This window comes from Bombina bombina, chromosome 2, assembly GCF_027579735.1.
Source record: "Bombina bombina isolate aBomBom1 chromosome 2, aBomBom1.pri, whole genome shotgun sequence".
Taxonomy (NCBI): Eukaryota; Metazoa; Chordata; class Amphibia; order Anura; family Bombinatoridae; genus Bombina; species Bombina bombina.
In genome coordinates this window covers 1,332,221,374-1,332,235,980 of record NC_069500.1, presented here as the reverse complement: position 1 = coordinate 1,332,235,980, position 14,607 = coordinate 1,332,221,374, and the positions used below count along the sequence as shown (strand labels likewise).

The following is a 14,607-nucleotide window of genomic DNA, read 5'->3' as shown; positions in this document are numbered from 1 at the left end:
TTTATTCCGGTAAAAGGAGAGGTCAAAAAGCAACTTCTACCTCTCTCTCTTTTTGGATTAAAAGCATCATCAGATTGGCTTACGAGACTGCCGGACGGCAGCCTCCTGAAAGAATCACAGCTCATTCCACTAGGGCTGTGGCTTCCACATGGGCCTTCAAGAACGAGGCTTCTGTTGATCAGATATGTAGGGCAGCGACTTGGTCTTCACTGCACACTTTTACCAAATTTTACAAGTTTGATACTTTTGCTTCTTCTGAGGCTATTTTTGGGAGAAAGGTTTTGCAAGCCGTGGTGCCTTCCATTTAGGTGACCTGATTTGCTCCCTCCCTTCATCCGTGTCCTAAAGCTTTGGTATTGGTTCCCACAAGTAAGGATGACGCCGTGGACCGGACACACCTATGTTGGAGAAAACAGAATTTATGTTTACCTGATAAATTACTTTCTCCAACGGTGTGTCCGGTCCACGGCCCGCCCTGGTTTTTTAATCAGGTCTCATATTTTATTTTCTTTAACTACAGTCACCACGGTATCATATGGTTTCTCCTATGCAAATATTCCTCCTTAACGTCGGTCGAATGACTGGGGTAGGCGGAGCCTAGGAGGGATCATGTGACCAGCTTTGCTGGGCTCTTTGCCATTTCCTGTTGGGGAAGAGAATATCCCACAAGTAAGGATGACGCCGTGGACCGGACACACCGTTGGAGAAAGTAATTTATCAGGTATTCATAAATTCTGTTTTTCGTTCTTTTCGCAATTTCAGGAACGGACCGGCCTCCAACTCTGCAGCCTCTAGACAAGAGGGTAATGCTTCGCAAACCAAACCAGCTTGGAAACCGATGCAAGGCTGGAACAAAGGTAAGCAGGCCAAGAAGCCGCCTGCTGCTGCTACCAAAACAGCATGAAGGAGTAGCCCCCGATCCGGGACCGGATCTAGTAGGGGGCAGACTCTCTCTCTTCACTCAGGCTTGGGCAAGAGATGTTCAGGATCCCTGGGCACTAGAAATAGTTTCTCAGGGTTACCTTCTGGAATTCAAGGAACTACCCCCAAGGGGAAGGTTCCACATGTCTCACTTATCTTCAAACCAAATAAAGAGACAGGCATTCTTACATTGTGTAGAAGACCTGTTAAGGATGGGAGTGATACACCCAGTTCCAACTGCGGAACAAAGTCTGGGGTTTTACTCAAATCTGTTTGTAGTTCCCAAAAAAGAGGGAACCTTCAGACCAATTCTGGATTTAAAGATTCTAAACAAATTTCTCAGTGCCATCGTTCAAAATGGAAACTATTCGAACGATTCTACCTACAATCCAGGAGGGTCAATTTATGACTACCGTGGATCTAAAGGATGCGTATCTACATATTCCTATCCACAAAGATCATCATCAGTTCCTAAGGTTCGCCTTTCTGGACAAACATTACCAGTTTGTGGCTCTCCCATTCGGGCTAGCCACTGCTCCAAGGATTTTCACAAAGGTGCTCGGGTCCCTTCTAGCGGTTCTAAGACCAAGGGGTATTGCAGTGGCACCTTACTTGGACGACATTCTGATACAAGCGTCGTCTCTTTCAAAGGCAAAGGCTCACACAGACATCGTTCTGGCCTTTCTCAGATCTCACGGGTGGAAGGTGAACATAGAAAAAAGTTCCCCGTCTCCGTCAACAAGAGTTCCCTTCTTGGGGACAATAATAGATTCTTTAGAAATGAAGATTTTCCTGACAGATATCAGAAAGTCAAAACTTCTAAACGCTTGTCAAGTTCTTCACTCTGTTCCACGACCTTCCATAGCTCAGTGCATGGAAGTAGTAGGGTTGATGGTTGCAGCAATGGACATAGTTCCTTTTGCGCGAATTCATCTAAGACCATTACAACTGTGCATGCTGAAACAGTGGAATGGGGACTATACAGACTTGTCTCCAGTGATTCAAATAGATCAGAAGACCAGAGACTCACTCCGTTGGTGGCTAACCCAGGATCACCTGGCTCAGGGAATGAGCTTCCGCAGACCGGAGTGGGTCATCGTCACGACCGACGCCAGTCTAGTGGGCTGGGGCGCGGTCTGGGACTCCTTGAAAGCTCAGGGTCTATGGTCTCGGGAAGAGTCTCTTCTCCCGATAAACATTCTGGAACTGAGAGCGATATTCAATACTCTCAGGGCTTGGCCTCAACTAGCAGAGGCCAGATTCATAAGATTCCAATCAGACAACATGACGACTGTTGCTTACATCAACCATCAGGGAGGAACAAAGAGTTCCCTGGCGATGAGAGAAGTGACCAAAATCATAAAATGGGCGGAGGATCACTCCTGCCACCTATCTGCGGTCCACATCCCAGGAGTGGAAAACTGGGAGGCGGATTACCTGAGTCGTCAGACATTCCATCCGGGGGAGTGGGAACTCCACCCGGAGATTTTTGCCCAGTTGACCCAATTATGGGGCATTCCAGACATGGATCTGATGGCGTCTCGTCAGAACTTCAAGGTTCCTTGCTACGGGTCCAGATCCAGGGATCCCAAGGTGACTCTAGTGGATGCATTAGTAGCGCCTTGGACCTTCAACCTAGCTTATGTGTTTCCACCGTTTCCTCTCATTCCCAGGCTGGTAGCCAGGATCAAACAGGAGAGGGCCTCTGTGATTTTGATAGCTCCTGCGTGGCCACGCAGGACTTGGTATGCAGACCTGGTGAATGTCATCGGCTCCACCATGGAAGCTACCTTTGAGACAGGATCTTCTAGTACAGGGTCCATTCGAACATCCAAATCTAGTTTCTCTCCAGCTGACGGCTTGGAAATTGAACGCTTGATTTTATCTAAGCGTGGGTTTTCGGATTCTGTGATAGATACTCTGGTACAAGCTAGAAAACCTGTAACTAGAAAAATTTACCATAAAATATGGAAAAGATGTTTCTTTCATGTAATTAACAAGAGTCCATGAGCTAGTGACGTATGGGATATACATTCCTACCAGGAGGGGCAAAGTTTCCCAAACCTTAAAATGCCTATAAATACACCCCTCACCACACCCACAAATCAGTTTTACAAACTTTGCCTCCAAGGGAGGTGGTGAAGTAAGTTTGTGCTAGATTCTACGTTGATATGCGCTCCGCAGCAAGTTGGAGCCCGGTTTTCCTCTCAGCGTGCAGTGAATGTCAGAGGGATGTGAGGAGAGTATTGCCTATTGAATGCAGTGATCTCCTTCTACGGGGTCTATTTCATAAGGTTCTCTGTTATCGGTCGTAGAGATTCATCTCTTACCTCCCTTTTCAGATCGACGATATACTCTTATATTTACCATTTCCTCTACTGATTCTCGTTTCAGTACTGGTTTGGCTTTCTACAAACATGTAGATGAGTGTCCTGGGGTAAGTAAGTCTTATTTTCTGTGACACTCTAAGCTATGGTTGGGCACTTTATTTATAAAGTTCTAAATATATGTATTCAAACATTTATTTGCCTTGACTCAGAATGTTCAACTTTCCTTATTTCCAGACAGTCAGTTTCATATTTGGGATTATGCTTTAATTATCATATTTTTTCTTACCTCAAAAATTTGACTTTTTTCCCTGTGGGCTGTTAGGCTCGCGGGGGCTGAAAATGCTTCATTTTATTGCGTCATTCTTGGCGCGGACTTTTTTGGCGCAAAAATTCTTTTCCGTTTCCGGCGTCATACGTGTCGCCGGAAGTTGCGTCATTTTTTTGACGTTATTTTGCGCCAAAAATGTCGGCGTTCCGGATGTGGCGTCATTTTTGGCGCCAAAAGCATTTGGGCGCCAAATAATGTGGGCGTCTTATTTGGCGCCAAAAAATATGGGCGTCGCTTTTGTCTCCACATTATTTCAGTCTCATTTTTCATTTGCTTCTGGTTGCTAGAAGCTTGATGTTTGGCATTTTTTTCCCATTCCTGAAACTGTCTTATAAGGAATTTGATCTATTTTGCTTTATATGTTGTTTTTTCTCTTACATATTGCAAGATGTCTCACGTTGCATCTGAGCCAGAAGATACTACAGGAAAACCTCTGCCTGCTGGATCTACCAAAGCTAAGTGTATCTGCTGTAAACTTTTGGTAGCTATTCCTCCAGCTGTTGTTTGTATTAAATGTCATGACAAACTTGTTAATGCAGATAATATTTCCTTTAGTGATGTACCGTTGCCTGTTGCAGTTCCCTCAACATCTAAGGTGCAGAATGTTCCTGATAACATAAGAGATTTTGTTTCTGAATCCATAAAGAAGGCTTTGTCTGTTATTTCTCCTTCTAGTAAACGTAAAAAGTCTTTTAAATCTTCTCTCTCTACAGATGAATTTTTAAATGAACACCATCATTCTGATTCTTTGGACTCTTCTGGTTCAGAGGATTCTGTCTCAGAGATTGATGCTGATAAATCTTCATATTTATTTAAGATGGAATTTATTCGCTCTTTACTTAAAGAAGTACTAATTGCTTTAGAAATAGAGGATTCTAGTCCTCTTGATACTAATTCTATACGTTTGGATAAGGTTTTTAAAGCTCCTGCGGTTATTCCAGAAGTCTTTCCTGTTCCTAATGCTATTTCTGCAGTAATTGCTAAGGAATGGGATAAATTGGGTAATTCATTTACTCCTTCTAAACGTTTTAAGCAATTATATCCTGTTCCGCCTGACAGGTTAGAATTTTGGGACAAAATCCCTAAAGTTGATGGGGCTATTTCTACCCTTGCTAAACGTACTACCATTCCTACGTCAGATGGTACCTCGTTTAAGGATCCTTTAGATAGAAAAATTGAATCTTTTCTAAGAAAAGCTTATCTATGTTCAGGTAATCTTCTTAGACCTGCTATATCATTGGCTGATGTTGCTGCAGCTTCAACTTTTTGGTTGGAAACTCTAGCGCAACAAGTAACAAATCGTGATTCTCATGATATTATTATTCTTCTCCAGCATGCTAATAATTTCATCTGTGATGCCATTTTTGATATTATTAGAGTTGATGTTAGATTTATGTCTCTGGCTATCTTAGCCAGAAGAGCTTTATGGCTTAAGACTTGGAATGCTGATATGGCTTCTAAATCAACTCTACTTTCCATTTCTTTCCAGGGAAACAAATTATTTGGTTCTCAGTTGGATTCTATTATTTCAACTGTTACTGGTGGGAAAGGAACTTTTTTACCACAGGATAAAAAGTCTAAAGGTAAAAACAGGGCTAACAATCGTTTTCGTTCCTTTCGTTTCAACAAAGAACAAAAGCCTGATCCTTCGTCCTCAGGAGCAGTTTCAGTTTGGAAACCATCTCCAGTCTGGAATAAATCCAAGCCTGCTAGAAAGGCAAAGCCTGCTTCTAAGTTCACATGAAGGTACGGCCCTCATTCCAGTTCAGCTGGTAGGGGGCAGGTTACGTTTTTTCAAAGAAATTTGGATCAATTCTGTTCTCAATCTTTGGATTCAGAACATTGTTTCAGAAGGGTACAGAATTGGTTTCAAGATGAGACCTCCTGCAAAGAGATTTTTTCTTTCCCATGTCCCAGTAAATCCAGTGAAAGCTCAAGCATTTCTGAATTGTGTTTCAGATCTAGAGTTGGCTGGAGTAATTATGCCAGTTCCAGTTCCGGAACAGGGGATGGGGTTTTATTCAAATCTCTTCATTGTACCAAAGAAGGAGAATTCCTTCAGACCAGTTCTGGATCTAAAATTATTGAATCGTTATGTAAGGATACCAACGTTCAAGATGGTAACTGTAAGGACTATATTGCCTTTTGTTCAGCAAGGGAATTATATGTCCACAATAGATTTACAGGATGCATATCTGCATATTCCGATTCATCCAGATCATTATCAGTTCCTGAGATTCTCTTTTCTAGACAAGCATTACCAATTTGTGGCTCTACCGTTTGGCCTTGCTACAGCTCCAAGAATTTTCACAAAGATTCTCGGTGCCCTTCTGTCTGTAATCAGAGAACAGGGTATTGTGGTATTTCCTTATTTGGACGATATCTTGGTACTTGCTCCGTCTTTACATTTAGCAGAGTCTCATACGAATCGACTTGTGTTGTTTCTTCAAGATCATGGTTGGAGGATCAATTTACCAAAAAGTTCTTTGATTCCTCAAACAAGGGTAACCTTTCTGGGTTTCCAGATAGATTCAGTGTCCATGACTTTGTCTTTAACAGACAAGAGACGTCTAAAATTGATTACAGCCTGTCGAAACCTTCAGTCTCAATCATTCCCTTCGGTAGCCTTATGCATGGAAATTCTAGGTCTTATGACTGCTGCATCGGACGCGATCCCCTTTGCTCGTTTTCACATGCGACCTCTTCAGCTCTGTATGCTGAACCAATGGTGCAGGGATTACACGAAGATATATCAATTAATATCTTTAAAACCGATTGTTCGGCACTCTCTAACGTGGTGGACAGATCACCATCGTTTAATTCAGGGGGCTTCTTTTGTTCTTCCGACCTGGACTGTAATTTCAACAGATGCAAGTCTCACAGGTTGGGGAGCTGTGTGGGGATCTCTGACGGCACAAGGAGTTTGGGAATCTCAGGAGGTGAGATTACCGATCAATATCTTGGAACTCCGTGCAGTTTTCAGAGCTCTTCAGTTTTGGCCTCTTCTGAAGAGAGAATCGTTCATTTGTTTTCAGACAGACAATGTCACAACTGTGGCATACATCAATCATCAAGGAGGGACTCACAGTCCTCTGGCTATGAAAGAAGTATCTCGAATTTTGGTTTGGGCGGAATCCAGCTCCTGTCTAATCTCTGCGGTTCATATCCCAGGTGTAGACAATTGGGAAGCGGATTATCTCAGTCGCCAAACGTTGCATCCGGGCGAATGGTCCCTTCACCCAGAGGTATTTCTTCAGATTGTTCAAATGTGGGGGCTCCCAGAGATAGATCTGATGGCCTCTCATCTAAACAAGAAACTTCCCAGGTATCTGTCCAGATCTCGGGATCCTCAGGCGGATGCAGTGGATGCATTATCACTTCCTTGGAAGTATCATCCTGCCTATATCTTTCCGCCTCTAGTTCTTCTTCCAAGAGTAATCTCCAAGATTCTGAGGGAATGCTCGTTTGTTCTGCTAATAGCTCCGGCATGGCCTCACAGGTTTTGGTATGCGGATCTTGTCCGGATGGCATCTTGCCAACCATGGACTCTTCCGTTAAGACCAGACCTTCTGTCTCAAGGTCCTTTTTTCCATCCGGATCTGAAATCCTTAAATTTAAAGGTATGGAGATTGAACGCTTGATTCTTGGTCATAGAGGTTTCTCTGACTCCGTGATTAATACTATGTTACAGGCTCGTAAATCTGTATCTCGAGAGATATATTATAGAGTCTGGAAGACTTATATTTCTTGGTGTCTTTCTCATCATTTTTCTTGGCATTCTTTTAGAATACCGAGAATTTTACAGTTTCTTCAGGATGGTTTAGATAAGGGTTTGTCCGCGAGTTCTTTGAAAGGACAAATCTCCGCTCTTTCTGTTCTTTTTCACAGAAAGATTGCTATTCTTCCTGATATTCATTGTTTTGTACAAGCTTTGGTTCGTATAAAACCTGTCATTCAGTCAATTTCTCCTCCATGGAGTTTGAATTTGGTTTTGGGAGCTCTTCAAGCTCCTCCGTTTGAACCTATGCATTCATTGGACATTAAATTACTTTCTTGGAAAGTTTTGTTCCTTTTGGCCATCTCTTCTGCTAGAAGAGTTTCTGAATTATCTGCTCTTTCGTGTGAGTCTCCTTTTCTGATTTTTCATCAGGATAAGGCGGATGTTGCGAACTTCTTTTGAATTTTTACCTAAAGTTGTGAATTCCAACAACATTAGTAGAGAAATTGTGGTTCCTTCATTATGTCCTAATCCTAAGAATTCTAAGGAGAAATCATTGCATTCTTTGGATGTTGTTAGAGCTTTGAAATATTATGTTGAAGCTACGAAATCTTTCCGTAAGACTTCTAGTCTATTTGTTATCTTTTCCGGTTCTAGGAAAGGCCAGAAAGCTTCTGCCATTTCTTTGGCATCTTGGTTGAAATCTTTAATTCATCTTGCCTATGTTGAGTCGGGTAAAATTCCGCCTCAAAGAATTACAGCTCATTCTACTAGGTCAGTTTCTACTTCCTGGGCGTTTAGGAATGAAGCTTCGGTTGACCAGATCTGCAAAGCAGCAACTTGGTCCTCTTTGCATACTTTTACTAAATTCTACCATTTTGATGTATTTTCTTCTTCTGAAGCAGTTTTTGGTAGAAAAGTTCTTCAGGCAGCGGTTTCAGTTTGAATCTTCTGCTTATGTTTTTTGTTAAACTTTATTTTGGGTGTGGATTATTTTCAGCAGGAATTGGCTGTCTTTATTTTATCCCTCCCTCTCTAGTGACTCTTGTGTGGAAAGATCCACATCTTGGGTAGTCATTATCCCATACGTCACTAGCTCATGGACTCTTGTTAATTACATGAAAGAAAACATAATTTATGTAAGAACTTACCTGATAAATTCATTTCTTTCATATTAACAAGAGTCCATGAGGCCCACCCCTTTTTTGTGGTGGTTATGATTTTTTTGTATAAAGCACAATTATTCCAATTCCTTATTTTATATGCTTTGCACTTTTTTTCTTATCACCCCACTTCTTGGCTATTCGTTAAACTGATTTGTGGGTGTGGTGAGGGGTGTATTTATAGGCATTTTAAGGTTTGGGAAACTTTGCCCCTCCTGGTAGGAATGTATATCCCATACGTCACTAGCTCATGGACTCTTGTTAATATGAAAGAAATGAATTTATCAGGTAAGTTCTTACATAAATTATGTTATCTGTTGGTGTGAATCCAAGGGATTCTCATGGAATAGGATTAAAATTCCTAGGATCCTTTCCTTTCTCCAAGAAGGTTTGGATAAGGGATTATCAGCGAGTTCTCTAAAAGGACAGATTTCTGCTTTATCTGTCTTGTTACACAAACGACTGGCAGCTGTTCCAGATGTTCAAGCTTTTGTTCAGGCTTTGGTCAGGATCAAGCCTGTTTACAGACCTTTGACTCCTCCCTGGAGTCTGAATTTAGTTCTTTCAGTTCTTCAAGGGGTTCCGTTTGAACCTCTACATTCCATAGATATCAAGATGTTATCTTGGAAAGTTCTGTTTTTGGTTGCTATTTCTTCTGCTAGAATAGTTTCTGAGTTATCTGCTCTGCAGTGTGATCCACCCTATCTGGTGTTCCATTCAGATAAGGTTGTTTTGCGGACTAAACCTGGTTTCCTTCCCAAGATTGTTTCCAACAAGAATATTAACCAGGAAATAGTTGTGCCTTCTTTGTGTCCGAATCCAGTTTCAAAGAAGGAACGTTTGTTACATAATTTAGATGTAGTACGTGCTTTAAAGTTCTATTTAGAAGCAACAAAGGATTTCAGACAAACGTCTTCTCTGTTTGTCGTTTATTCTGGCAAGAGGAGAGGTCAAAAAGCTACGGCTACCTCTTTCCTTTTGGCTGAAAAGCATCATCCGATTGGCTTACGAGATTGCCGGACGGCAGCCTCCCGAACGAATCACAGCTCACTCTACTAGGGCTGTGGCTTCCACATGGGCCTTCAAGAACGAGGCTTCTGTTGATCAGATATGTAAGGCAGCGACTTGGTCTTCTCTGCACACTTTTGCCAAATTCTACAAATTTGCTACTTTTGCTTCTTCGGAGGCTATTTTTGGGAGAAAGGTTTTGCAAGCCGTGGTGCCTTCTGTTTAGGTAACCTGATTGGCTCCCTCCCTTCATCCGTGTCCTAAAGCTTTGGTATTGGTTCCCACAAGTTATGGATGACGCCGTGGACCGGACACACCAATGTTGGAGAAAACAGAATTTATGCTTACCTGATAAATTACTTTCTCCAACGGTGTGTCCGGTCCACGGCCCGCCCTGGTTTTTTAATCAGGTTGATGAATTTCTTTCTTTAACTACAGTCACCACGGCACCCTATGGTTTCTCCTTTTTTCTCCTGTCCGTCGGTCGAATGACTGGGGTGGGCGGAGCCTAGGAGGGACTATATGGACAGCTTTTGCTGTGCTCTTTGCCATTTCCTGTTGGGGAAGAGAATATTCCCACAAGTTATGGATGACGCCGTGGACCGGACACACCGTTGGAGAAAGTAATTTATCAGGTAAGCATAAATTCTGTTTTTGGTTCAGTACCTGGGTAGCCCTTGCTGATTCGTGACTACATTAAAACACCAATCAGAAAGCGCTACCTAGGTGATTAACCAAAAATGGGCCGGCTCCTATGCTTATGTTCTTGCTTTTTCAAATCAAGAAAAATTGATAAAAGGAGTAAATTAGAAAGTTGCTTAAAATTGCATACTCTATCTGAATCAGGAAAGTTTAATTTTTACTAGACTATTCCTTTAATTCCACACCAGTATAATTTAGTACTTTGTGTTTCACAAATAATCAGACTGATATTGGCAAATTATGCCTTTGTCATACATTGTAGTACACTACGGTAATCACCATGCCAGGTAAACAGGTGCATAATGAATGATGCATAGTTAATCAACTAATGAGGTAATTTTAGTGTCTTTTTAAGGTTGTACTGAATCATACACAGCAGGCTATGATTTATTCGGTCTGCCGAAATGCGTAAGCCATCTGTGCTATGCACTATTCACACATTTTTGTACTGAGTGGTTCTGTCGCTATTTTAAATTGTCAAATAAAATTTAGTTTTATTATATAGAGTGTGGTTTGTCTTTAAATACTTTCTTATTCCTTTAAATAAACTTGAATTTAACATTATTTCCAGCGGTGTAAATATTTAAATCAAATTGATTAACATCACTAGTCAAGACCTAATTTAAATCAAGGTTGTCTAAATACTCATTCTTGCTGGTTGTTACTTTTAGAATAAAAGCTTTTCAGATTAGGTTATACCATTAGAAATATAGTTCACTTTGCAATAATTTCATAATTATCTCCAGTTTAGAAGTAGAAAAATAATCGGTACCTTCAAAATAATTTAAATAGTTTTATTTATCTAAAACCATGACTCCTATAGGTTTCTCGTTCATTATACTGCTTGCTCCTCCCTCTTAACACGTAGCTCCTTGTGCAGATCTATTCCACTCCAAACAATCTTCTTTCATTGAACGTCTTGAAACTTAGCACTTAAAGGGACAGTCTACCATAGAATTGTTATTGTTTTAAAAGATAGATAATCCCTTTATTACCCATTCCCCAGTTTTGCCTAACCAACACAGTTATATTAATATAATTTTTAGCTCTGTGATTACCTTGTATCTAGGAACCTTCTTCCAGCCCCCAATCACATGACTGTGACTGTTTATTATCTATTGTCTTGCATTTAGCATTGTGTTGTGCTAGATCTTAAATAACCCCTTGTGCCTGAACACAGTGTTATCTATATGGCCCATGTGTACTTTCTGTCTCTTTGTGTTGAAAAGAGATTTAAAAAGCCTGTGATAAGAGGCAGCCCTCAAAGACTTAGAAATTAGCATATGAGCCTACCTAGGTTTAGTTTAAAGTAAGAATACCAAGAGAAAAAAGTAAATTGGAATGTTGATTAAAATTTAAAGTCCTATCTGAATAATGAAAGTTTAATTTATACTAGACTGTCCCTTTAACTCTTTGTCTGATACCTCTTTTTTTTTCAGGTGTACTTGTGATGATTGCAGTCTCTCTCACATCCTTACCTGTGGTATCATGGACACCCCTATTACAGATGATATCCGCTTAAACCAGTTACCACTACAAGTTGAATCCACTCCAGACTATCTATCTGAGATCCATCCTCCCAGTATGTCTTCAGCCAGTTCAGGGTCTGGTTCCAGTTCCCCCATTACTATCCAGCAGCATCCCAGACTAATCCTTGCAGACAACGGCTCTGCACCCACATTGTGAGTGTTTTGTTTTTTGTTTTGTCTTTTAAATCTTTCAGGTGTTTATACTTGTTTTGGTGATTTTTGATGTTTTGAATGAATAAGGGCTTTTGTACCCTGGGAAATCTATTTAAAATCCACAGTGTATTTCAGCACTATATAAATTACTTATCACATTGATGAAAATGTCTGTATCCTGAATTACGCAACCTGTAATTTTTTATTTTGATTTGTCACATGTTAATATGTATTTGCATAATCTGCATAACATAAATGTTGTTTTTTGTGTAGAGAAATTTGTTGCAACACTAGCAATGCACTGTAGTCAACAATGATCTTAAATGAATCCTCAAAGCCAAGTTGTGAATATCATTCTGTACTGCCCTCTGGCATAGTCAGTTTTGCTTTTTAGATTACAAATAGCGTAATAGTAAACCCGTTGACTTTTTTTTTTTTAACATGTAGTGGACAACAATTTTGAACCAGTACTGGAATTCTTTTGTGCATCTCAGTATGCCGTCAGTGCTACCTTTGGAAACCGTTTAATGAACTACTGAGATATGATTTTAAAAGTATACGTTTGTAAATATTTTATATCCATTTTATTTACAGTTGTAGTGATGATGAAGATGGTGCTCCGTTATCAGCAAAATTTGCTGATATTTACCCATTAAATAATTATGATGATGCAGAAGTTGTATCCAACATGAATGGAATTCACAACGAACTAAATGGTGGTGGGGAAAATATGGCGCTGAAAGACGAGGTACAATTTTTAGATAGCGTAATATCTGCTACTTTAATTTCTTGTAACTTTCCATAAAGCATTTACTTGCCTACACTTTACAGTCTCCCCCTGTGAGTAGCACAAGCAGCTCCTCCTCAGAAGCAGATGATGAAGAAGCAGATGGAGAAAGTTGTGGTGAGCAACCAGAAATTCCAAGAGAGGATACTCACATAGGGAAAAGGTCGCCAAGAAAAGAAGATTCAAAGATGGACAGCCCTCCCCCGTCATATCTGAGTCCACAGGTAAGAACCTTGCCTATAAACTGATAAAGGTGGCTTCCAAGCTCCAGATCTTTAGTCTCATTTGTTTTTCTTTCATGTAATTAGCAAGAGTCCATGAGCTAGTGACGTATGGGATATACATTCCTACCAGGAGGGGCAAAGTTTCCCAAACCTCAAAATGCCTATAAATACACCCCTCACCACACCCACAATTCAGTTTTACAAACTTTGCCTCCCGTGGAGGTGGTGAAGTAAGTTTGTGCTAGATTCTACGTTGATATGCGCTTCGCAGCAGGCTGGAGCCCGGTTTTCCTCTGTGTGCAGTGAATGTCAGAGGGATGTGAAGAGAGTATTGCCTATTTGAATTCAATGGTCTCCTTCTACGGGATCTATTTCATAGGTTCTCTGTTATCGGTCGTAGAGATTTATCTCTTACCTCCCTTTTCAGATCGACGATATACTCTGATGTACCATTACCTCTACTGATTCTCGTTTCAGTACTGGTTTGGCTATCTACTATATGTAGATGAGTGTCCTGGGTTAAGTAAGTCTTATTTTTTGTGACACTCTAAGCTATGGTTGGGCACTTTATTTATAAAGTTCTAAATATATGTCTTTAAACTTTATATTTGCCATGATTCAGGATGATCAATATTCCTTATTTCAGACAGTCAGTTTCATTATTTGGGATAATGCATATGAATAATCATTTTTTTCTTACCTTAAAAATTGTTTCAATTGACTTTTTTCCCTGTGGGCTGTTAGGCTCGCGGGGGCTGACAATGCTTCAATTTATTGCGTCATTCTTGACGCAGACTTTTTTGGCGCAAAAAATTCTGTTTGTCATTTCCGGCGTCAAACTTGACGCCGGAAGTTGTTCGTGTTTGTCATTTTTTTTACGTTTTACGCCAAAAATGTCGGCGTCACCGGATGTGGCGTCATTCTTGGCGCCAACATTTTTTAGGCGCCAATAATGTGGGCGTCTTTTTTGGCGCTAAAAAATGTGGGCGGCATTCTTGTCTCCACCTTTTTTTCACATTATTTCAGTCTCATGTTCCATTGCTTCTGGTTGCTAGAGGCTTGTTCATTGGCATTTTTTTCCCATTCCTGAAACTGTCATTTAAGGAATTTGATAATTTTGCTTTATATGTTGTTTTTTCTATTACATATTGCAAGATGTCTCACATTGACCCTGGATCTGAATCTACTTCTGGAAAGACGCTGCCTGATGCTGGTTCTACCAAAGTTAAGTGCATTTGCTGTAAACTTGTGGTGATTGTTCCTCCGGCTGTAGTTTGTGATGAATGTCATAAGCTTGCTAATGCAGATAGTATTTCCATTAGTAATATACCATTACCTTTTGCTGTTCCTTCAACATCTAATACTCAGGATGTTCCTGTTAATATAAAAGAATTTGTTTCTAAATCTATTAGGAAGGCTATGTCTGTTATTCCTCCTTCCAGTAAACGTAAAAGGTCTTTAAAAACTTCTAATTTTTCAGAAGAATTTTTAAATGACTGTCATCATTCTGATTTGTCTGTTTCTGATGAGGATATTTCTGGTTCAGAGGATTCTGTCTCAGATATTGACACTGATAAATCTTCATATTCATTTAAAATGGAATTTATTCGCTCTTTACTTAAAGAAGTTTTAATCGCATTAGAGATTGATGATTCTAGTCCTCTTGATACTAAATCTACTAAGCGTTTAAATTCGGTTTTTAAACCTCCTACTGTTATTCCAGAAGTTTTTCCTGTTCCTGATG

At 40.3% G+C, this 14,607-nt stretch overlaps 1 protein-coding gene across 1 annotated transcript in view; it reads left to right on the top strand.

Annotated features, from left to right (window-relative positions):
- The window catches only part of FAM193A (family with sequence similarity 193 member A), a gene marked incomplete in the record, with an annotated part of 656,361 nt that overhangs the window by 485,669 nt on the left and 156,085 nt on the right, over positions 1-14,607 (top strand). The window contains 3 exon segments of the mRNA XM_053704204.1: positions 11,610-11,852; positions 12,447-12,600; positions 12,684-12,863. Of these exon segments, the coding sequence (XP_053560179.1) occupies positions 11,610-11,852; positions 12,447-12,600; positions 12,684-12,863 (577 nt within the window).